A 24171-nucleotide genomic window follows, 5' to 3' on the forward strand; every position below is an offset into this window, starting at 1 on the left:
GTTCACCACAACCCCAGGGCCCCTGGGTTGGGACCTGGAGTAGAGGGCGGGCCCAGGTCCCTCCCTCTCCACTCCCCTCCTCCAAGGACACTAGGGGAGTGATTAAGAACTGGTTCAGAGGCAAGCAACATCGCCCTGAACCTACCCCAGAGAAGAGAAAGCGCGAGACCCAGCAGAACAGTACCAGCAATTTGCCACACTGTGCATCTGTGTGTGATCACTGTGTGTGTGTGATCACTGTATCTGTGTGTCTGTGTGTGTGATCACTGTGTGTGTGTGTGTGCATATAATCACTGTGTGTGTGTGAGAGAAAGCAAGCGATCACTGCGTGTGTCTGATCACTGTGTGTGTCAGTGGGTCACTCTGGGTGTGTGTGATCACTCTGTGCATGTGATCACTGCATGGGGGGTGCATACAATCACTTTGTGTGTGATTGCTGAGCTTGTGGGTGTGCATATGAGTGTGTATGGGGGGGCATGCATCCTCGTAATTGCTTACTTGCAAGGCACATACAGCGCTGCATCTCCCTGGCTGCGGCGCTGGCTGTACTCCTGCTCTGCCTGGAGTATAACAATTGCAGCGCTGGTGATGCAGCGCTGCTCCGCCAGTGTGGCCACCAAAAGCGCTGTAATTGGAGTGTATCCCAGAATGCCTGTTCAGCCACTCCCAACAGCGCTGCAAATGTGGCCACACTGCAGCGCTTTCCCTACACAGCTGTACGAAGACAGCTGTAAGTCCCAGCGCTGTACAGCTGCAAGTGTAGCCATGCCCTATGTCTAGCAGATGAAGGCAGAACAATCCAATGGCTGGAAGCTGGAGCTGGCCAAATTCAGGTGCAGTTTTGTACCAGGGAGGGCGATTGGCCAGTTTTCAGCCCAAGGGCCAGGGGGATTCTCTGTCATTGGCAGGTTTGAATCGAGCTGGTCTGTTTTCCCACTCGATAGGTCTTAGCACAGGTGCAGTGCTCGGCTTCAAGGCGCAGTTAATTCAGAGGAGCCCTGCAGCCTGAGCTATACAGGAGGTCAGATCTGGTGGTCACAGATGGCCCTGCGGCCGTAGAACCTCTGGCTGCAGCTGGACACCCCTTGCCTTTCTCTTCCCGCGTTACATGGGTGCAAGGGGACTGGCCACCTGGCTCCTCCGTGGCTGGAAACCAGCTGAGCCCCACTGACTCCAGAGTTCTGCTGTTCTGCTCCCGGTGCAGACCTGCCCAAGGAGCCAGTGACTGTATTTTCTCTGGTTCTGGGCATGGGGCTGCTGTGCCAGGAGAGGCTCCGGCTTTCGGCTCGGACATGAAAGGCAGATCCTGACTGCTCCATGCTAAAAATCCTTTATAATAATAGGAGATATATCAATCGCCTAGAACTGGAAGGGACCTTGAAAGGTCATCAAGTCCAGCCCCCTGCCTTCACTCGCAGTACCAATTTTTGCCCCAGATCCCTAAGCGGCCCCCTGAAGGACTGAACTCACAACCCTGGGTTTAGCAGGCCAATGCTCAAACCACTGATACTTTGCACAAGAGTTGAGTGTAAACCCCAGTGTCCTGGATAAACTCCAACCACAGCAGCAGCTTCCCACCTCCCTGAAAGCCCAGGTAGCCTCACTTGCTCATATTCTAAACTGCTATGCTGTGTGGCTGTTAAACAGCTGCCACACCCCACCCCAGAGGCAGCTGCAAGTCAGGGGATAGTGAAGCTATATAACACAGGCCCTGGTGCTGTGGGATGTGTGGCTGAAAGATGCTATTTCAGATTGTGAGTCCTCTGCCTCTCTTCTGTCACTACAGCACCCAGCCCAGCGAGGTCCTGGTGCGAACGGGCATTTGGGTGCTACCACAATACACGTATTCACAGCAGAGACCTGGCAGAACTCTGTGAATGTTCTTGGAGTGAAGAGTCCTGGCCCCTGGTACTTTTGGGAATGGGGCTGGATTTCGGACTGACAGGACCATGTGACCCCAGAGAGAAAGTGACCCTCCAAGCTCCTTCCTGGCAGAGGTGCCACCCTAGACTGCAAAGGCAGCTGCTTCCCACTGCAGCTTCTCCCCTCCACTGAAGGCAGGTCACAGCTGGCCAGGGTAAGATTCTCCTGCTCTGCCCTGTCCATGCTGTTAGTTACTGGACTGTTCTTCCTCCCATGGCTCCGACTTTCCTCCCCCATCCCTGCGGCCCTCAGTGGAATCCTAGCTCCTTTCCCACAAAGCTTGGCTACATCTTTTTCTCTTTTAAGACCCTTTCAGCTCCTAGAAGTGTTAGCCGTGACGTCCTTCTCAGACCCGTTTCTATCACGTCGCACCCACTCGTCAGTTGCGCGGACACCAAGTGAGAGGCCGTCCCTGCCCCAGGGAGCCAAGACAGACACAGAAAGAGTCGTATCCGCATTCTGCTCCTTTCCTCCAATCCAGCCCCCCCGGCTGCGTGAGGGGCCATCTGAGCTGGGAATGGGGGTGCTGGGTGTGGGGCAGTGACTCGGGACAGCATCTTTGAAAGGAGCGAGGCCTGTCCCTGGAGCGGGGCAGCCACAGGCAGCGCCGCTCTGCATTGCATGCTCAGAGAGTCGAGGTGAGACAATGAGGCAGGCACCGGGAGAGGCTGGCTCAGCGATGCGTGATCCCTGGGCTCCAAACTCCCTGTCTCCTGTGGATAAAGGGAGTGAGGGGCCCTAGGAGAGGCCAACCCCTGGAGAGCTGCCCCAGGGCTGCGGAGGGGTGACACAGGCAAGGCCCCAGATAATGTGGGGAGTCACATGCCTGGGCAGACGCAGCTACTCCCCTCCCTGCAGGCCCAACAGACAGAAGCTGGTTTTGACATCTTTCCTCCCCAGCACTTTCTTCTGCCTCTGAACATGCTGATTCCCCTTCGAGCGGAGAAAAGCAGGACCCTGCTGGTCCCCTCAGGGCTGTGGAACTGGGACCTCCCTCCTGGTGGCTGCCGGGCTCCTGCTCCAGATGCAGCTTGGCGCCCTCCTGCCAACTGGCCCCATCACTACCTCTGAGTCGCTGCTTAGTCACCCAGTGCTCAGCTCCCTGGAGCTGCAGCATCACGCATGTGACTGCAGATCCCACTTGCCAACTGGGGGCAAGGTGATAAATGATGGATAAGACAGTGCTTGGCATGCCTGGCTGGGCCATGCCCACTAGGCTACATTTCCAGCAGGACTGTCCTAGCTGCACCTCCTCAGGCTCCCCCACCTCCCCCTGGCCATGCATTGCACCAGGCCTAGCACCTCTGGCTAATGCTGTCCTGTCCCTGGGGCTCCACCCCCCAACCGTGCATCTGTCTGTCCCCTGCCTCAGGGGCTCCACCCCCTTGGCTGTGTGTCTGTCTGTCCCCTGCCCGGGGCTCCCCCCTTGCCATGTGTCCATCTGTCCCCTGCCCTGGGGTTCCCCGCCCCAGCTGTGCATCCATCTGTCCCCTGTCCCGGGGCTCCCTGTCCCGGCCATGCATCTGTCTGTCCCCTGCCCGGGGCTCCCCCCCTCCAGCCGTGCATCCATCTGTCCCCTCCCTCTGAGCTCCTCATGAAGCAGCCCCTGGTGTTGAAGGATGGTGCAAGGGCCTGGAGGGGTTGATGGGAGAACACAAGGGGCACAAGCAATCAGAGCCCCATGACACAGGATGGTGAGGCCTAGTGGATAGACCAGGCAAGAGGTGTGTGAGAAGGGAGTGGGAGGCAGGACTCCTGGGTTCCATTTGCAGTTCTGCCACGGACTGGCTCAGGGCCTTGGAAGGATGTCGCGGCCCGTCTGTGCGAGTTTCCCCGATGTGTAGGATGATGCTGCCCCGGGGAGTCGGGGCCACCTCCATTAACGTGTGTAAAGGGCTAGGAGCTGGCTGCAGGACGGGGACGGGCGGGGCACTGTGGCAGGTGCACCCTGGGCAGGTGAGTGAGCAGGGCGCTGTTCTCAGGGGCAGAGCTGGGATTGTTTCCCCTCTGCCCTTCTACCTGGGCTCAGGCCTTCTGAATCCCCCGCAGAGCCGGGGGCAGCTCCCCCACAGCCATGCAGGCCTGCCCATTTCCCTACTGGAGATGCAGGAGAGCAAGGGGGGCAGGGCTCCTGAGGGGCCTGGAGAAGCCCTGTGTACCCCGTGCCCCGGGGCCGGGAGCAGCATCGGTCCCTACTGCAGTCTATTGTGCCAGGCCCTGGTCTAGTTTTAAACCTCCTCAGTGAGGGGGCTCCCAGCCCTGCCCCAAGGTCCGTAGAAGCTCATTCAGCCACAGGCTCCACCCTCGGGGGCCTGGAGCCGGAGCCCATGTCTGCACTGTTGCTGCTGCAGCAGCTGCCTGGCCAGGGAGGAGTTCCCTTTGTGCCATGGGGGAAGCAGCATCACGTGCATGTGCCAGGTTGCCACATGCCAGCCAGTGCAGTTCACCGCTGGAACAGCCAGTGGGATCACCTCCCTTGCGCGGCTCCTGGCCCCACGCGGTGGGGAAGAGGTGGGGAAAGGCCCAGGCCAGGCGGCAGGGACTGGTCCGCCCAGTCTGTGCTGGGAGCCTGGGCTATAAGTGATAGCAACAGGCCTCCAGCATGTCTCTGTGGCTGGTCACGAGCCCTTCCCCATGGCCTCGCGCTCCTTGAAGCCACCAGTCTCAGCACCAGGCCTCCACCCTCCCCCTGCTGCAAGCAGGGTCCCTTGAACACAGAAACTCCATTACCGCAGCCAGCAGCTCCCACGACCTTTCTCTGCACAGACAAGGTCAGGGTCTGACTGGCCCCCCTAGCCACCAGCCAAACGCCTCCTCCTCTCCCTCTCTGGGCATATCTAGCTCCGCGTCTCGTCTCCCCCCTGCCCCTGCCAGCCTTTCACACTGGCAGGCCAGGCCCCTCAGCACAGAGACTTGGCACTAGGCAATGTGAGAGAGAACCAACGAGAGGAGCAGGGCTGGGGACGCAGCCACCCCCGCCCGTCTCAGGCAATGGCACCTGCTCAGGCTGGTGGGAGAGTGTTGCCCCTTGGCCAGCTGAGGCAGGAGCCGTCCAAGCTGGGCAATACCCACGTGGCAGAGCAAGGCCCCCATCTCTCTGCACTGAGGTGGAGCTGCTGGATGGCCGGGCTGGTGGGAGGCAGGGACACTGAACGCAGCCCCAGCACCTGGGCACCAGCTTCTGCCTGTCCTGCCCGGCACTCGCAGCAGAGCCTCGGGAACGCGAGACCTGCCATGGGACTGGGTCACACTCAAGGCCTGCTGCCCGCTGGTGGAAATGCCCCACGCTGCCCCCTGTGCACTGGGGAGAGTAGGAGGATGGTGGACACAGGTGTGATTTACCTGCCTGGGCATGTCTGGGTTACATGCGGGGGCTGGTAGGGCTCCGTGTGGAGGGAGCCCAGGGTTGTGATAGCAGTACTGATGCATTGCCCGTAAGGACGTGGCCAACCAAGCAGAAAGGTGTCAGTTCACAGCTTCCTTGTGGCTGCCAGCCCTCAGGGTGGACCTGCCCTGGCCTCTACCCGTCTCTGCCCCCGACACTTCCTGCATGTCATGGTGGAGCCTGACTGAACAGGACTGGTCCTGCAGGGACACCGCACCCTCTTCCAGCTGCAGACTTGCTCTGTCCACTCCCAGCAGAGGCCATGGAGGGGCTGCACTCAGCGCTAACCCTGCTGTAGTGGGGTGGGGCCTGTCCCCAAAGCCACCCTCCCTCCATTCCCCTGATCATTCCCCAGTGGGAGAAAGAGGGGGCTGCCAGCAGCTCATGTTGCCATGGGGTGACATAACTGGCATCCCATGGCTGGTCGTAGGAAGCTGCCCTAACCCGCACAGAGATGTGGGTACTGCCGCACCAGGCGCCTTGGATGCTACCCTGAGAGTTGCCCCAGGCTGGCTCCCCCCAGCCTGTCTCTGTCAATTCTGCTCCAGCTTCCAGTGACCTTTCCAGACACCATTTGCCTGCGGCGAATGCTGACTCATGATTGCAATTCTGGGAGCCGGAGCCCTCCCTGAGCCGAGCCCAGTGGCGGGCTCTGGTTTCCAAGGCCAGGAGTGAGTCCTGTTCATCTGCGTGTTCAGCCAAGCACACGTGATATGCCATGGGGAGGATGGGAAGGTGACACCTGAGCCCACCTGACTGGTGTGGTGGGGAGACCTCCAGTTGAATTGCTTCAGCATCACTTCTGTGTCCCTCCCGCTCCACTGGGGCTGTAAGGTGCCTTTACACTGCAAAGGAAAACCCACGGTGCTGAGTCTCAGAGCCCGGTCAATGGACTCAGGCCCACAGGGCTCGAACCGCGGGGCTAAAAATAGCTGCGTCAAGGCTTGGGCTGGAGCCTGAGGTCTGAGATACGCTGCTGCAGGGTTGGGTTTTAGCACCATCGTGGCCCTGCTTCTGCCCATGTTCATCATCCCTGGTTGGGCCTCAGCACCTCTCCACCCAAGTCAGCCAGGGATTAAGAACATACGTGATGGCTGGGTGGCTCACTGCTCCTAATCCCAGAGAGTGGAGAAGGCTCCCAGAGGATCAGTGTGGGCAAGCGGTGGCCCCCTTTCTACATCAGCCCAGATTCCTGTTGTGCATGGTGGAGGGGGGAGCATAGGAAGCAGGTGCTGCTCACTGAACAGGAGTGGGGGAGAATGGTGGTGTGTTTTGCTGCAAGGAGACCTGCCTGTGTCCAGCCAGGCTGCAAATGCCCCTGTCAGAACAATCCTGCTTGCAGAGCATCAGCAGCTGTCAGCAGCACCCGTTGCAGGCAGCAGGAGATGAGCTGCTCGCCTCTGAATTTTCCACTAGGCTGGAGCCTGGGAGACTTTGCACAACTTTGCCCTGGAAATTTGGCAGCTCCAAGGGCAGCACAGTCGTTCAGATACCCTCCCCACACAAAGGGGGGCAAGGGCAAGGAGAACCCTAGGGAGCAGGGAGCTGAAAGCAATTCTGGAGCATCACTGCCACTGCCTAATGGCCTCAGGGCCCTGACTCAGCACTGCTGCCCTGACACTGCACAGGGGAGAGGAAGGTGGGTCTGGAACAAGGTGCAGCATAATTTCAAGTCATGCACTTGAGCTGGGCTTTCAGGGCAGAGCTCATCCTCAAAGTAACCCTCCAGGTGAGCAGGAGTGTTGTAAGCAAGACACCAGATGTGATTCTTCCACTCTACTCCATGCCATTAAGGCCTCAACAGGAGTCCCATGTCCAGTTCTGGGCACCATGCTGCGGCAAAGCAGTGGATAAACTGGAGCAAGTGCAGAAGAGCAGGGGGTTGGACTAGATACCTCCTGAGGTTCCTTCCAACCCCGATATTCTCTGATTCTAGGAAGAGAGCAACAAAATGTATTAAAGATCTAGAAAATGGGACTTATGAGGAAAACTTGACAAGATCAGGTTTGTTCGGCCTGGAGAAGAGCAGACAGGGTGACACCTGTTATAAACGGCGAGGAGAAGGCGCTCAAAGCGCAGCGAGGGGTTCAGGGGGGACATCTGGAATCACTGCGCTGCCAGGGCAGCCCAGCGCCGCAGCCAGTTACCCAGGGGGGCCGGGAATTTCTGCCACTGGATGTTTTGAAGAAGGGGGGGGGGGGGGGCGGAGCTGGGCTGTGGGCCCGTCCCCCGCCGCCCCTTAGTTGCCGTGCGCGGCGCTGCCGGGTCTGCGCCCGGGGAGCCTCTGACCCGCCCTGGCCCGCCGTCCAGTTGGGGTCACGTAGGCTGCCAGGCCCCGCTCCCGGCGGCGCGGGAGGAGCCGGCAATGCACAGTCCCCCCTCCTCCCCCCATTGGCGGGTCCCAGATCCTCTGCGCCTGCGCTGGAGTTAACGCAGCCGTAGAGCACAGACACTTCGGCCAGTGCACATATGGGAGAGCTCACTTCCGGTCCCCTGTAGTTGGGTCTTTGCGTCACTTCCTATGCCAGCTGAGGCGCCAAACGTCAGTTCCTCTGCGGCTGCTGCACCTCCCGCGACTGGTGTATAGGTGGAGGGCCACTTCCGGTGCTGTAGCCCGCCTCCTGCGCGCGGCGGTGGGAGGGGAGGGGTCACTCCGGGTAGCGGGGCCCGTCCGCGCCGCCATCTTGGGCCGGCTCCTGGCGCTGAGCGGGTCGGCGGGCCCGGGGCGTCGGCGGCGGACGGGTCCTCCATGGGAAGATGCAGCGGGGGGGCGGAGGAGGCGGCGGCGGCGCGGCCGGCGCGCGGGGCCCGGGCGGACGGGCGTGCGGCCTCCCCGGGCGGCTCCTGAGCGGGAGCTGCGGCTGCCGAGTCCATCTTCCACCGGGCACGAGCGGTTCCGCATCGGCAGCGCCTGCCCCGCGAGATCAGCTGCGAGTTCGTGCCGGGCCGGGGCCCTGCGCGGGGGTCCGGGAGCCGGGGCCGCCGGGCCGTCCGCATCCACTGCAACATCACGGTGAGGGCGGGGCCGGCCGCCGGGCTCTAGCGGCCCGCGTGGGGAATGGCTCCGGGCCGCCTCCGCAGCATGGCCCGGGGGGGCCGGTTACCAGCTTCCCCTTCGCACGGGCTGCGCCCGCCTCCCCAGCGCCATGGGCGCGTCCGCACCGCAAAACCAAAGCGCGCAGCGCCGAGCGCAGCGCCGGGCCAGCTCCTGCGGGCTCGCACCCTGGGCCGAAAGCCGCCGCGTAGCCCTTCCCTTCCCAGCCCCAGGCGGGAGTGTCTGTGCGGCTCCTCCCAGCCCTGTGGCTGAGCCCGCTCACTTGCGCTCGCCTCTGAGAGGCGCTGCCACAGGTTGTATTGGGGCGTTTTGCAGTGTAGATACATAACCTTTGAGAGGCGAATCCAGTCCAGCCTGCTCTTCCTCCTTGCTGTGAACCCCGGGAAGTACAGGCGGCGGTGGGGCTCCTCTGAGCACTGCTCTCTCCAGCGCTGTAGTCATCCTCACTGAATGATCGTTATAATCTGGTCCCCTAAGGACCAGCTCCTGTAGCTCATTCCAGTTGAAGCTTCGTATCTTGCACCTGCTCACTCTCTGGGATGAGCAAGAATGGGCTGGGTGTTTACACTGAAAACTAAATGACCCATCTTAGCCCCTTTTCGACATGGAGGTAGCTGCTCTGAAATGCAAATGCCTACACACTTCCTCAAAAGGTGCTGCCGGGTTTCTGGGCAGAGAGGAGCTAGAGCTGGGGCAATACATGGAGGGAGAGATGTGCATGGTGTTCCTGTGAATACATCTCTCTGATCTGGTGGGATTAGCTCCTGGATTAGACCCTGAAGTGTCTGCCCTTTAGACATTCAGCTGAAGGAACTGCTGTATGCAGACTCCACCTCAGCTGGGGCTTGTCTGATGTGAGGTTAAAGCACTAGAGGTGCTCCTCAAACCCTGGCTGCATGTTCATTTCCAGTAACTAGTGGCACAAAGCTGCCTCAGGGTGCTGTAACCCACTTCAGATGTTATGCTGCGTAAGGTGAAGTGGGGTCACAGATGAACTGTTCCAACCATTGTCTCTACAGTGCTAGGAATATCGTTCAGAACCCCAGATGCCACTTGTGTCTGGGGAATGTGGCACCCTTAATTTTGACCTTGTCCACTGGGAGGAATTTGGATTATGGCAGACTTGGGCCTGGTGCCAGTTGTGGTTTGCAGCCTACTCTATGGTGTTGGATGAAATTCCTCAGGTGGGCACCAGATAACCCAGTCTGTCCTGCCATCTCCTGAAACATCAGCATCCTGCTTCAGAGGTTCTGCTCTTTCACGGGGAGGATGGCAGCAGGATTGCACTGCACACACAGAAGCCAGAAGGTCACTGGACATAACTTTGAAATGGTAAACTGCAGTCTAGAGCAGCCTGCAGTGCCGTGTGCAGAGTGCAAGTTGGGCTGGTGTGTAAACAGGTCTGACTGCAGGCTTGCCCTAGTATTGGCGCAGTCTCTGACTGGATTGCTCCGGAGATTGCAGGAGAAGGGTAGTGTTGGCCTGTTGTGACTGGACAGTTGCAGAAGTTAAACTGGCCACGGTGATTCTTGGGTTTGTCTCTTTTCTGGGGGTCCCAGTGGGAATTTGGCTGAGTAGAACTGTGTGCATGTCTTTGCCCCCACAGGGTTTCCATTATCATCCTGTTTCTCAGGACACACAACGTCCTTAACTAAATGTTTGCAGCAAAACCTCTCTGCTCCCCATCCACGCACAAGGTCTCTGCTCAGGATGTTTGCATGCAGCTCAGAATGAGGATTTTTTGTTGAAAACACCATTTTGGCTGTGTTTGAAATGAAACATCAAATAAGGACTTGATCTTTCCGGTGCACATGAGACTCTTGGCTCAGCGTGTGGTGGATTTTTCAGGACTCGGTTATGGATAAATAGCAAAGGCTGAGAGTTCCCTTTCAGGGAACAGTTGAACATGTGCAATAAGAACATTAGCAGGCTGCAGGGGGTTTTGGAGCTGCGGGGCCATGTGCTGCAGCAGCCTCATTGACACAGACACATTTCTTGTGCCTAGGTGTTGGGGCCTGCTCAGGTAGGGTAGGTTACAGGCTGGGGAGCAGCTTGTCTTGAGAAGAAGCTACATTCTGCTCTCCCTTGCCCAGGGGCCTATTTCCATGATGTGAGTTCGGGATGATTTTCCAGAGGGTTTGTTTAAAAAGAAGATACATTACTAAGTGCTGTCAGCAGAATTCAGGGCAGAGAGGGCCTGCCCTTAAGGGGCTGACAGGCACTAGGCTGCGTAGGATGGGAGTGCAGGATTTCATTCGCTCTCTGTAGGCAGTAGTGTGAAGTGACATAGACTTTGCACCTTTCTTTCTCTCGCCTCCCCATCTGGCAGAGAGCTTGCGGGTTGGAGGGAGTGTAGCAGCACAGATTAGTGCCATCAGAGCAATTGTTTGTTTTGCCTCCATCTGGGATCAGTCCGGAGGGTGGAGTGCCTTTGCTTGGACGCTGTCCTGCTGAGCTGTGTGTTTGTGGAGGGGGAGAGACAGGACTGCAGCTTGCTGACCCGGTCAGAGGGGGGATGCTCACTCTGACACCCTAGGCTGGGTGCGGTTGAGGTACACTCTGTAACAATGGCCCAAACATCACCGTTTCTCCTGTTCTGTAGGAGTCTTACCCAGCTGTTCCCCCAATCTGGTCTGTGGAGTCAGATGATCCAAACCTGGCAGCTATCCTGGAGCGGCTGGTGGAAGTCAAGAAAGGAAATACATTGGTGAGGTGACAAGGTGTGGGGAAGGGCTGGACGGGGAGAACTTCAGGAGTACGAGTCCCGTCTGGTCTGTGGTTCTCTAGTGTTCTGCCCGGGGTGATTGTAAAGGGGTTTGGAGAGTCAAGCTGAGCAGTTCAGGCTTGTCCAGCTAGTGAGTCTCCCTATGCTCTTCCCTTACGTTGGATGTGGCTTGGTTGCTGGTTGCAGCCTGCAGTCGTGCTGGCAAACAGCCTGCCCTGGGGCTGTGCAGAAGCTGCATTCAGCAAGGAGCTTCTCCCATGACCTCCCCAGGTATCTGAGTTGCTTGCAGTGGGGAGAAGGGTGGTGCCAGGGGCTGCTTAGGCTGCACTCGACTGCTGGGGACTGTGTGCCTTTTTCTAACACCGCTTGTCTGTCTCCTTCCTGGGCAGCTTTTGCAGCACCTGAAGCGGATAATCTCCGACCTGTGCAAACTGTACAACCTTCCCCAGCACCCAGATGTCGAGATGTTGGACCAGCCTCTGCCAGCAGAACAGGTAACAGGCCTAAGAGAAGCTGCTCTGACCTTGACTTGGGGGAAAAGCCTGCTGAGAAGATGGCTTTTGTGCAGCTTTGTACTGCAATGACCCTTCTCCCATGTGCCCAGTCAGGGGGATCTGGGGGTGCCCTCCAAAGGGGTCTGTGTTCCAGGGTTATGGCTTTTGGTTGCTCTCCTGGAGCATGGTAGATGGACCAGTACCTGTTTTTGCCCTAGTGCTCAGCAATGCCTTACATCGTGTGCACCTCTTGTAACATACAGAGAGGACTGCGCACTGCATGGGTCCTTTTCTCGCCCAGTCTCTGGAATTGAATGTGGGGGTGTTTCGCTTCCCTGCCTGAGACGAGTACGTTACCTTGGCAATACTGGCCAGGTGGCCTCTGCAGTGCTGGTACAGCTCCAGCTTGGTTGTCTGCCCTCTCTGGGTGTGTATGCTAGTGTGTCAGATGTTGCCCACTGGGCTTTCTCTGATTACTGCCCCAACTTAACCCTTCACCTGTGAGGCAGCCATTCTAGAAGGAACAGCCTGTAAAAAGTTTCTGGCTTCACTTGAATTTTGAGCTGAATGCTGAGGGTCGGTCCTCATCCAAGCTTCCCTTGAAGCATTGTAGGGGATTCCGGGGGCTCCACTTGCTGTTAATGAGGTACAGAATTGCATAGGCCCCTGCTCCGGAGCACCTGTCAGTGAGCTTTGCCTGGTGGCAGCTTCCTAGCTGAGGTGCCGGTTGTCAGCACAGACTGTCTGGGTAGCGGTCACTCGGCTGGCTAGCTCCTCCCCGCAGAATGGCAGTGACTCCACAGGGGCCGTTCTGATCCTTATCTCTGTCCTGCTCCCGTAGAGCACCCAGGAAGAGGTGTCCTCGGAGGATGAAGATGAGGAGATGCCAGAGGTAAGAGCAAGGGGGAGCAGGAGAAGTTCACACTGTATCCGGCTGTGGGGTGGGGTGGGGAGGGGAGGGGAGGGGAGAGCACTGCAGTGAAGTGTGTCAGGAAAAGAGCTGAGGCAGATTAGCCCAAGCAGCAGTTGTCAGATTCAAACCTGGCTTGTTTCTGTTCAAAGCATGGGCAGCTCCTTATACTAACAAGGTTGGAATCCATCACTGAGCATGTTTGCTCGCCCTGACGGAATCATCGGGTCTGCTTTACTGAGAGCCTTAAGGAAATGATACTGCCGGGGTGGTGGGAAGGGATTGTGAGCAGGGAATGGAATCCCTTGGCTTGCTGCTTTGTCTGTTTGTACTGCAGTTCTCCAAGCCTGAAATTTACCAGCTAAGCTCTTTGATCTCTTTGGCATGGACTTTTGAGTTGCCATTGCTGGCATGGAAATCGCATAATGGAAATCTGACTCCTGGAGAGAGAGGATTAGGCAGGCTTGCAAAGTGCGCAAGCAAGACACTTGGCCAGGAGGTGAGAGATGGCCATATTTCACTGCAGGCTGGTGAGGACTCAGCTTTACTGTAACACCCGTGGGCTTCAGCTGTTGGTTTTCAAGGGGATGTTTCCGAGAATGCCTCTGGCTAGGATACGGATGTGCAAGGTTCTTACAGCTTTTCACAACCATTCCGGCACTCACAGGCCCTATACAATTAGTGGGGTGTGCAGTGTAGGGATTATAGTGAAGATGAGACCCTGTTGGATCAGGGATAGTCCCTGAGAGAGGATGTTGTGCGTTAACCTGATACACGAGGTCACATACAGTACGTGTAAACTCGCCCACTTTCCCAGCCTGCCTGCGATATCTACACTCCCCCACACTGCACTGAGCTGGACCTGTCGGTGGTGAATGGACCCTTGAGAACTGGGTGGTTACTAGAAGTAACTAGAGTCCCATGTTTTTTACAAAGATGAAATAACATAAAATGAAGAACCTCAGCCTGCAGTTACGGCTCCATCCCACAAGGCTGGGCCCATCTCCTCACTCCAGGCATTGCAACTGTATTCAAGGTTGCAGTGCTGCTCAGGTCTGGCCCAGCCACCCTTCTATTGTGACAATGTGGGGTGGCTGAGCCAAATTTGAGTAGTGGTGCTATGAGCCCGTCACAACATTGCTCTCTCAAATCTGGCCTGGCCACCGTTGTCACCCCTCCACCCGCTGTCCAATCCGGAGTGATGCTGTGACCCTTGTACCTGGTCATGGTGCCTGGAGTGGGGAACTGGGCCCAGTCCTGTGGGACAGGAACCACCCCTGTGGGGTGAGTGCAGGTCAGACTCGCTCTCGGGCCTCTGAGCTCCTGGGGCAGGACTAGACCCCAGGGGAAGAGTGGGTGGAAATGGATAAAATGCAATGAAAAAATCATTTCACGTGGTCTTAGCGATAACAGACTAGTCCAGCTGTGTCTCAGGACTGAACTCTGACACCTCCAAAATGACCCCTGATCCTGGACCCTGTGTCTTCCATCACTGTGCTGTGGCCAGGATCACTGTAGGGTGCTGTGCAGGTTAATCCTGTTTGGAGGCTGTGACGAACTGGCAATGTTCTTAATGTTACTCTGAATACTTACTGTGTTGGTGCCTCAGTGTCCCCTGTGCAGTTTTTAAGTATCTAGGTGGTGGGATAAGGGTGTGTGATTGCTGCAGAGCAAAGGGCCAGTGCACCTAAATGCCTGGCACTCTGTCTCCTAGCAACTGATGGCCTCGGCCCCTCCTCTGCAAAGGTGCCAGCTGAAAGTGTTGGAGACAAAGGGATCAGGTGACCTCCTGGCCCGGGAAAGGAGCTGAGCAGAGAGGAGGGGCTGAAGGGGGTTGTTAGGCTGGAGCTGGCTGAGGGCAGACATGGGGGTCTGGCTCACTGGCCCCAGAATGGACCCGGCCGAGGGGTCCGGTTCACTGTACCTACAAGCTCTGTTTTAGACCCTGTTCCTGTCATCGAATAAACCTCTGTTTTACTGGCTGGCTGAGAGTCACATCTGACTGCAAAGGGGGGGTGCAGGACCCTGTGGCTTCCCCAGGACCCCGCTGAGGCGGACTCGCTGTGGGAAGCGCACGGAGGGGCAGAGGATGCTGAATGCTCCAAGGAGAGACCCAGGAGGTGAAGCCGTGTGAGCTTCTTGCCCTGAACAAGTCTGCTCCAAGGGAGAGGAGGCTCCCAAAGTCCTGCCTGGCTTTGTGGGGAGCTGTTCCAGAGCATCGCCCAGGGATTCCGTGACAGAGGGTTTCCTAGGCAAAGCCCTTCCCAGAACGCATTGTTTCTCTGGAATAGCAACAGGTGCCCTGAAGAGTGGCCACCGCAAGGTGCTCCCTCGCAGAGGTTTGAAACTCCGTCGGGTTCTGCACATAGCGAGGTGGTTGGTGGAGTCGGCATTTAGCTTTGTATGGAGTGACACAGCATCTCTCCTGAGTGACAATAGCTGTCAGCGCAAGCACTGAGTGCAGTCTGCAGATGTGCTGGGTGTAACGCAGCATGTTGCTGCGCTGGGGAATGGGGCTTCTGACCATGCTCCATGAGGGCTGAGGAGCCAGCTTGCTTGAAACGCTATTCACATAGAGCCCTGTCCCACTCAGCAACCTTCTCTGGCCAGCTGACTGTGGAGGGAGGGAAGGGGCTGCAGAGCTGGGGGTGATCTGAAGGACCCTCCAAAAGTACCCTGAAATATAGTACTACTTCCAGAGAAAAGGGCCCTGAGTCGCTCTGGGTTTTACATACACAAAGGTCCTGGGAATCTGCCCTGGGTCCCTTCCACACTCTTGGTGACTAGAACATTTGTCTCCAAGCATTGAGACAGCTCCGTTTGCTTTCCCTTTCACAAGCAAAGGCTCAGCAGTGAGCCATGTTGGAATGTACACAAGGGGACAGTGGCTAATTATAAGAAGAGCTGGACTTGGCAGTCAAGAAGCTGGTGAACAAGCAGCTGTACGTGCCCACTTTCAATGTGCAAAGGAAACATGCAGTGGGGAGCAGAGTGAAGAGCTGAGGGAGCTCACCTGGGGTCCACTCAGAAACCTGCTTAACTTTGGGGCTGGGTTTCCTCTTTCAGAAATCTGCAGCCACCGCCAAGGGGTCCTCCGATGGAGTAAGGGAGCAGGGACAGAGTTGGGGAGGGAAAGAAGCAGGATGGCTGGTTGATGGGGAGCCCTTGGATACACAGTGAGATTCTCATGTGGCAGCAGAGCCACTTTGGAGGCTAGTAATGACTGGATGTGGGATTTCACCGTAGAACGAGCTGCAGCCAGTTCCCGGGGTGAGGGCTGGAGGTGTGGGAGCAACAGCGGTTACAGAGCCTCGGCATTTCTCTTACTCTGGAGATGAGAATTTCTCTGAGTCCCATTGTTGAAATCAGAGGGTGAGTTTGCAGGTGCGTTCCAGGGACAGACTGCGTCCGGTCTGGGATCCTTGGGCATTCGCTAGAGGCAAAGACCCATCTTTACTCAAGCTTGCCTGAGTGCAGCATCAGCTTGGAGCTGGAGCAGTGCACAGGTGTCAGTAGCTGTATGGCTTCACGGTGGTGGAGTTTGCAACTCCTGGGTGCTTGTTACCCACTTGTCCTGGAGGTGGAGCATTGCAGGATGGGCTGGGGGCCATTCTGCAGTTTGCTTCCCTCTTCCTGATCTCAGAGGAGTGAAGTGCAAGCGGTGTGCTAGACCCAGCTCGCTGCCCAGGGACTGGAATTTCCCATCCCATAGCTCAGACCTGACTTCCCTCTGCCCCACACTGGCTTCTGACACCACGAGCCCACCAGGATCTTGTGACATCTCTGCACATGTTGGGAAAGAAGTTGCTGAGAATTTCCACTGAGGGAGACGGGGAGCCCAGAATGCTCCCCAGAGCCTGCCCTGGGTATCGTAGGTTCTGTAAAACTGCAGCTGCTCAGAGCAGTGGGGAGTGGAGCTGGGTGTCTGGTGTGAGATCCTTCTTCTTCCTGCCCAGGACACTGAGGACTTGGATCACTATGAGATGAAGGAGGAGGAGCCAGTCGACGGGAAGAAGACGGAGGATGACGGCATCGGGAAGGAAAACCTGGCCATCTTAGAGAAAATCAAACAGAACCAGAGGCAAGATTACTTAAATGTACGTGTCACTAGGAGGGGGGCGGGGCTGGGAAGCAGAGGGCCGAGGGATACCCCGTGTTGCTGCCGCACTGCTTGGCAGAGCGGTGCCTGAGCCTCTGTCAGTCCCCGTCTGCTGCAATGTTCTAGCTCCTTGGGTGACTCCTGTTTCCATGGAGGGATCCACATTTGCTCAGTTGCTCACTTCGCTTGTAGTCTGCATAGCTGCACGTGCCCAGTAGCTCTGTAACAAACGTGCTGTCTCCAGTGAAGGATGCAGGGAGAATCCTGGAGAGTCCAAGTGAAGACCACTGACCTTGGGTGGCTTATCCAAAGGAATCTGGTTCGCTTACCTCTAATGCTGCCAGAAGCAAATGCAGCCGCTTCTCCCTCCACTTGCTGGAATCCAGGCCCCCTGCTCCAGTACAGCTGAGCTGGAGCTCTGCCATGCACAGCACCAGGAGGTTGGACCCTTCCTGGACTCCTCTGGTCTTGCTAGGATACAGTTGGTGTCTTGGGGCAACACAGTCTTGCCACTGGGCTGGGCTTGTCTTCGCTGAGCTCATCTCGGGCTCGCCACCTGCCTCCTAACCCAGAGGATCTGAATGTCTGGGCAGGGGTGGCTGCTCCCTGGAAGACTGCAGATCTTGCAGTGCAGAGGAGGGGGCTGCAGTGCATGGCACGAATCCACCTTGGCCAAATCTCCCAGGGCAGGAGTTCTGGGTCAGGCCTTGACTGTAGTGAGACCAGTGTAACAATGTGATTGCCTCCCCGTCCCTCTTCCCGACCCCCTCGCAGGGCGCAGTGTCTGGCTCTGTACAGGCCACTGACCGGCTAATGAAGGAGCTCAGGGATATTTACCGATCACCAAGTTTCAAGGGCGGTAAGTGGTGACTAGCTCTGGGCCTGGAGAAGGAGTGCTGGGGGGGCCCTTCCTTAATCTGACTGCTTGTGTGTCATGGTTGTGCCAACCTGTACCTAATGGCCAAGGAGAGCTGATCTGTTGAGCAGGCCACTTCCCTTCCCTATGTCCTAATGGAATGGGCTCCCTAGAGCCGTGTTGGGGGTTCAGAGGAGGTGGAGGCGCTGGACCATGTCCGTGTTAGAGGGGAACAAGGAGCTTGTGCTGAGGGAGGGCCTGTGAGTTGGTAGTTGCTTCCCTGAAGTCTCTAGCTGGTGCGATGGCCCTTTTGCCGTGTGAATTGGTGGTGGCAGGAGAGTGACTGTCCCCTGCCCCTAAGCCCCAGACTCTGGGGAGGGGCAGTCAGTTGCCGGTGCCCCGTGGGGACAGCCTGCCTAGACAAGGGCGCTTCCTGCGCAGTGTGGATCCATGCCAGGTTGAGCTCATGCTTTCTCCCAGAGGGCCGCTGCTCAGATCCTTGTCCGAACGGCGGCTGCTGTCTCCGGTGGCACTGACGTGTCCTTTCTCTGCTCTGCAGGAAACTATGCAGTTGAACTAGTGAGCGACAGCCTGTACGATTGGAATGTCAAACTCCTGAAGTAGGTGGCCTGGCTCAGGAGGTTTGTGGACAGGCTTGGGGTGGCTGGGCCCTGGTACATAGTGTGTGTGTAGGGAGAGAGGAGGTGATGCTTGGCAGACCTGGGCTGTGCTCCAGACTCTGCCACTGAGACTCGCATGCCCTGGCCAGTCTGTGCCTCGGTTTCCCCTATGCTTTGAGGGAGCTGTGGAGCTATTTGCTGTTTCTGGAGCTTTGGCATGGGTGCACCCTCCCCTTCCGCCCCCCAGATGCAGTCTAGGGCCAGGCATGCGTCCCTTGGAAGCTGTCGGCTCTCGTGCCATGCTCATGTGGTGGGGTCCTTCCCTCTCCTCCCCAGTGCATGATCCCGCTCTTGCCTGGGGAGCGAGGGGCTGGGCTGTGAACCTGAATTCCGTAGTGGTTGTGTTCCAGCCGGCAGGCTTGGGTCAGCCAGGTGCGATTGCCCTGGGCTCCTGCAGCAGTGCAGAGTGCTTCCTGCCCTGGGCTCTGACCCCACGGCCCTTCCTTGCAGGGTGGATGAGGACAGCGCTTTGCACAACGATCTCCAGATCCTCAAAGAGAAAGAAGGGATCGACTTCATCCTCCTGAACTTCTCCTTTAAAGTAAGGCCTGCAGCCCCGGTCCCTTCCCACCCCACTCTGCCCTGCTCTGGTTCTCAACAGCCCTGGGTCTCTCTCTCTCCTTGCAGGATAACTTCCCTTTCGACCCACCGTTTGTAAGGGTTGTGTCCCCTGTGCTCTCGGGGGGGTAAGTGACCGTTCAGATTAGTGCGCTTGCCACCACGTGCTTTGGCCGCGGCAGTCCCTTGTCCCATATCGAGGGAGCTGCTGCAGGGGTGTGGTTAGGTCTCCGCACTAGTAGCGAGGATGGTGGTTCCTCTGGGCTTGTCTGGGGGGTAGGGATGGATAGTCCCTGTATCTCTTTGGTCCAAGTCCCCTCTCGGGGTCTGCCAAGAGTGGTTGAGGTGACGCTCTGACTCCACTCCAGTAGGTCAGTGGTCATCTCCCTGGTGCGGTGTTTGCTATTTGTGAATGAAGGCGCTAGAGGGGGAAGGTCACTGTGGCCTTTCCCGGGGGAGTGCAGGGCCCAGGCTTGGGGGTGTGACTGTGGAGGGGATGGAGGTGAAAGGTGCTGGAGCCCTGCTCAGCTGCTGTCTTTGTAGCAGCTGACTGGTGATGTTTCTGTAGAACTGCGATCTCCCTTGGAGGGGAAGCAGTGACTAGTTACCTCAGGCTCTGGAGCAGGCAGGGACTGGGCATTGCTGCAAGAGATCGGTATGATTGTCATCTTCCCTCCCAAGGTACGTTTTGGGGGGAGGTGCCATCTGCATGGAGCTGCTTACAAAGCAGGTGAGTGTCTCGTCTCCAGCCTAGGCGGCTGGACTGCAGGAAGGCATGTGCTCTGAGCAGTTGCCAGTGTGTGCCCTTAAGGCATGTGAGCAGCACTTGTGCCGGGAGCTTTGCAAGTGTCTGAAAATCCTGCCACTAGCGTTAACGTTCCCACACAGCTCTGACTCCTCGAGTGCCTGGCGTTATGGGGCTTCCCTGGCCTGTACAGAGCTGCTGCTTTTACTTTGGGGGAGGGAGAAAACATTTGCTTACAGGATATGGCAAAATGTTCATTTAGTGGGCAACAGTGTCAAGCTGCAGGGAGAATCCACTGTAGCCCAGCGTGTTGTTCTCAAGCCGGGTAGGGGAGCGGAGGACTTGAAGATTGCAAGTTGATGAAAGTTTCACCACAGTCTTAAGCAAAGCAAATCTCTCCTCTTCCCCCCCACTTAGTGTCCCAGCAGCCTTGGAGAACACACCCCAGTTCTCTAGGGCTAGCATCGTTCTTGTTCTTTTCACTTGTATAGCCCAGGGTGAAAAGGGTCATGAGACTGTCCCCCTCTGAACAAGAGGTGACCAGCCTGGAGCCCAAGGGTGGGCAGGCTGCTGATCCTCCAATAGCTGCACCTCAGCACTGCTGATGGGGCTGCCTGGACCCCTCAGCAGAGCCCAGCTGAGAGAAGCCAGCTCCCGCCAGCCAGGACAGGACTTTCTGTTGGCCGTTGCCCAGCCACCGGGATGGCAGGTTCCTGCCACTCACTGTTTCCCCTTGTTTTGCAGGGCTGGAGCAGTGCCTATTCTATTGAATCAGTGATAATGCAGATCAGTGCCACGCTGGTGAAAGGGAAAGCAAGGGTGCAGTTTGGAGCCAATAAAGTAAGCCCCTGGCCTGGAGCAGCAGGGGAGGGGGGGAGTGGAGTGCATGTTTCAGCATCATCTACTCTGTGGGTGCAGGTTAAAGCCAAGATTCCCAGGTGCCTTACATACTTGAGAGCTGCTGTTTCCTTGGCTGACGCGATGAATCGAATGCCAGCAGTGTCCTTTGTCCGGGGCTGTGGGATGGAGACAGGAATCCCAGCACAAGGCCCCTGTGCTGTTGTGCCACATGCCTGCATCTCAGCACCCTCAGAAAGGGTGACGGGGCTCGGGATGATGTGCTGCATTCTCGTTAGCTATAGAGTGGGGCTGGCGACCCTGTGCAGATGGGATAAGGCACAAGCTGCCTGCCCCCATCAGCTCTGATCATTTCAGCCTCAGGTCCTGGTCCCAGAAATGGGTGTAAAGTGACTTGGGGTGGGACATGGGGCATGGTGCTGGCCCAGTGCAGCTGGTTAACTGATGCCTGTTCTGCAGTGCACTGACCCAACTGTCCCTCTGACTTCCCCTGCAGAATCAGTACAGCCTGACGCGAGCACAGCAGTCCTACAAGTCCCTGGTGCAGATTCATGAGAAGAATGGTAAGGCCCCCACTGGGGCGTGGGCGGGGGGGGTCTGTCCTTCCCATGGGGCTCCTGTGGGGCACAGCAGAACAGACAGCATGTCGAACCTGCCTGTGCCCACTTCAGAATCACTGCTTGAGAGCAGTGTGACTGAGTGCGCTGCACCCAGTTTGTGTCTGGTGAAATGCCCTGGGTCCCAGTTCCTGTGTGGACCTTGCTGCAAAGCCTCCTCTCTTGGCATGTGGGACGGACCCTTAGCTCACTGCAGGAAGAGACCGAATGTACGTGTGTCCTGCAAGGCCTCTGTAGTGGCTGCTAAGCAGGATGTCTGGCCTTGTTAAAATGTTCCTGCGCCTGGCTCATGATGTCTGACTCCATCAGGCTTTACCCATCTTACCCACGTGGAAGCTAGAGCTGTGGCAGAGCAGCACTGCGTATAACAAACCCAGCTGGACTGAGAACGTGCTCTCAAAAGTGCAGCAGCTCAAGGGAGCTGAATGTCCAATACCTTACTGGGCCTGAGACTGAGATGAGTTGCTACCTACATGGTTCTCTCCTGTTTGATGAAACTATCCCTCTCTTCCTCCTTGGCTTCCCAAATTCAGGTGCACTGGGCATATTACAGGGTGGGTTAAATTTGTCCTGTCAGTGCTGGTCCCCAGCTAATGAAACCGTGTGACACTCCAAGCTTATGCTGCCAGCTGAAAACAGCTCTGCCTGCACAGCAAGAGCTGGGCGCTGCTTGGCCTGGTCTGGCAGAGCTACACCAGGTATGGGCTGTGGAGAGCTGACCTGCTCAAGAGGGAGAGTATCTTCCTGCCCTGTGCCTGCAGCGTGCATCCCTTGCAGTGCTTCAGGAAGCTGCAGGATGGGCAGACCCTACAGTCAAGGCATGGGAGGGGGAAGGAGAGACTATCCTCCCCGTCTGCCACCCCAGAGCTGCATGGTCTCATGTGAGGCACTTGTCAGTGGCAGGTTGCTGGAGTCTGGTGGGACTGTTCTGGGGAGTGTAGCTGCAGTACCGGGGTGAGACTTGTCCCTCCCATGGAGTCTTTGCTCTTGTTGCAGGCTGGTACACGCCGCCCAAGGAAGATGGCTAGCATTGCCAGTTGGCTACTGTGGAATGCTGTCCTTGGCCCATAAAATGCCCCTGTGGCTCTCTCCTGGGATGTGATAGCTCTGCCTGTTTGCAGGACAGTGACAGCTGTTATAAACTCAATGGGAAAAACTGTGTAAGCAGTTGGACTGACATGAAACTCTTGCTGGACCCTCGCTAGCAGGCGTCCTTATTAAAACAACTCTTGAGCCTCTTGTATCGCTGGAAACTTTCGACTCCGCTCCAGTCTAAAGCATCCTCCTCATCTATGCTACGGATTTAATTTATTTTCTTATTTCATGTACACTGCTTTTTTTGGTTACAGTGTATGATGGATGTGTATGGAAAATGTATCTTTGGAGAAAAATTACAGTTTGTTAATTTGAAGATACTGGTCTGATTATTTTTTTTCTCAAGTTACTGCTGAGCTGAGTTCTGCACTGCGGGCGCAGCATACTGCTGTGAGCCCCAAGCCGAACTGTCTTCGGTGTAGCCCCTGGCCAGCTGTGTGTGGTGGGGGGGTCTTTTCTCAACTGCCCATTCTTATGGATGGCCAAAGTGTGCTGAGATCAACCCTTCTGAAATCCCCCCAGGAGACCTGACTGGGAAAGTCCGGTACGCAAACGCCTTTGAACACCTGAATTCCACGCTGTAAGGGAGAGGTGGTTAGCTTGCTAATCTGCGAAATCAAGAACAGATTTTCCTTCAAGAAACCACAAAGTTTCTCACTTCTGGAGAACAGATACAGATTATAGCTACTTGATCCTGTGCTCATCCTGCTGTGGGTGAGCGGTTTGTATGTGTTTGGGGGTGGGGGCTGTCAGAAGCACTGCACTTGCTCGCATGTGAGATGTTGCCCAGCTCTGTAACTTGTTCTGGTTTTGTCTCTGCCAGGGCTGCTGCTCAGTAAGACATGGGTGAGCAAAGCTCTTCTCATTCAGGGAGGCAGCAGGTTCCGCCCTAAACTGGCTAACAGCTGGGCCAGTTGTTCTGTGCTCCCTGTAAATGTAACAGACCATCTCTATCTTCTAAATGAGAGCGGCAGGCTTACAGGCTGAGTGAGGATGGGCTGAGAGGGCAACCCTGTTTCTGCCCCTGCAAATCCTAGGGGTGCTGATGAACTGATTATGGCAGCTGGAATCTGTCCTGTCATGTCGCCTCTGACTCAGTTTCAAAAGAGGTTTACGACTGCCAGTTTTACCTTTGCTGGAAGTTAACTATGTGAACTCAGCGCCCTGGAACTGCTGAGTACAGTTGGGCTCCTGGGCCTGGAATCCTGAGTGTGCACCATGATGTGAACCCTCTGGCTATGAGCTGTGAGACCAGCACCTCAGGGAGGGCAGATCATCCCACAGCTGCCTCCTCTGAGCTTCCTTCCTTCCTGAAGCAGCTGCTGCTGGCAGCTCACTGTGGTAGATGGCCCATGGGTCTCATCCAATGGGGTAAACTGTCCCCTGCTGCTCAGGCACCAGGGGAGAGTGGGTGTGGTGGACAGAGTCCTCCCTGCTCATCCTCTTGTTCACTTCCTGTTCCCATCTTCCATCCCTTAAACTTGGCATTTAGATTGTCAGTATCTGATGTTAGAGCTGCTCTCATCCGAGCCCATCAGTGTGTGGCTACACCACTCGTGCCCTAAAGCCAGACTGTCGGTATGAACTTACTCTAATAGGAGCTGCTAGAACTCAAAGGCACTCAGTAGCTGCCTGTTATCTTACCCAGCAGCCCTTCTGCTTTTCACCGTCAACTGTGCATTAGTGCTCTGGAATTGCAGGGACCGTTTCACTGCCTGCTTTAGGCTAGTTGTGTTCACTAAATAAAGGAAGCAGAGTATCACTCAGGAGGGTCCATGCTGTTTTCCTTAATAATTTTAGGGGAGTTCCCCTCAGACTGAAACCTGCTTCACAAGTCCCTTTCCCCCCTTTGAACAATGGTAAAATACTCTGCTGAAGGATCGCAGTGACATGGGTAAGACTGCAGGAGAGGTTCATGGGGGAGCTGAACTCTTGTGATGTGCCATCAACCACACCCTGGATACTGCTGCCAAGCCACTTCATGCTAGAGCTACTGAGAGTTTCCCTCGAGCTGTAGCCAAAATAGGATTTCCCTGGTGATTAGAGCTTTAAACTCAGCAGATAGCTGGCTCTTGGTGTGGGCCAGAGCACCTCACTAAAATGTTCTACCCAGTTGCAAAGCCGAGTTCAAAGCCATCCAGGATAGCATGTGTGCCAGCCTCAGGCAGGGG

The 24171-nt window shown here is 56.6% G+C and overlaps 1 protein-coding gene and 1 long non-coding RNA gene across 3 annotated transcripts; both read left to right on the plus strand.

Moving 5' to 3' along the window:
• Positions 1–8301: 8301 nt before the first annotated feature.
• On the plus strand, positions 8302–22314 carry UBE2Q1 (ubiquitin conjugating enzyme E2 Q1). 2 transcript variants are annotated; one of them, XM_075071005.1, is made up of 13 exons: positions 8302–8321; positions 10966–11070; positions 11478–11582; positions 12424–12474; positions 16449–16589; positions 17366–17450; positions 18007–18067; positions 18578–18668; positions 18755–18813; positions 19367–19415; positions 20175–20270; positions 20785–20851; positions 21902–22314. In XM_075071005.1, the coding sequence occupies exons 3-13, from the start codon at positions 11553–11555 to the stop codon at positions 21931–21933; spliced, it is 762 nt and encodes a 253-aa protein (XP_074927106.1). In that variant the 5' UTR covers positions 8302–8321; positions 10966–11070; positions 11478–11552; the 3' UTR covers positions 21934–22314. The 2 variants fall into 2 exon arrangements, with proteins under 2 accessions (XP_074927106.1, XP_074927107.1); XM_075071006.1 differs by lacking the exons at positions 8302–8321; positions 10966–11070; positions 11478–11582; positions 12424–12474 and adding an exon at positions 12533–13022.
• On the plus strand, positions 13037–16442 carry LOC142047525 (uncharacterized). Its single transcript, XR_012656834.1, has 3 exons — positions 13037–14039; positions 14735–14933; positions 14964–16442. It is a non-coding gene; the product is annotated as an uncharacterized LOC142047525 (long non-coding RNA).
• Positions 22315–24171: the final 1857 nt, after the last annotated feature.

Source organism: Chelonoidis abingdonii, chromosome 11 (genome assembly GCF_003597395.2).
Source record: "Chelonoidis abingdonii isolate Lonesome George chromosome 11, CheloAbing_2.0, whole genome shotgun sequence".
Classification (NCBI taxonomy): domain Eukaryota; kingdom Metazoa; phylum Chordata; order Testudines; family Testudinidae; genus Chelonoidis; species Chelonoidis abingdonii.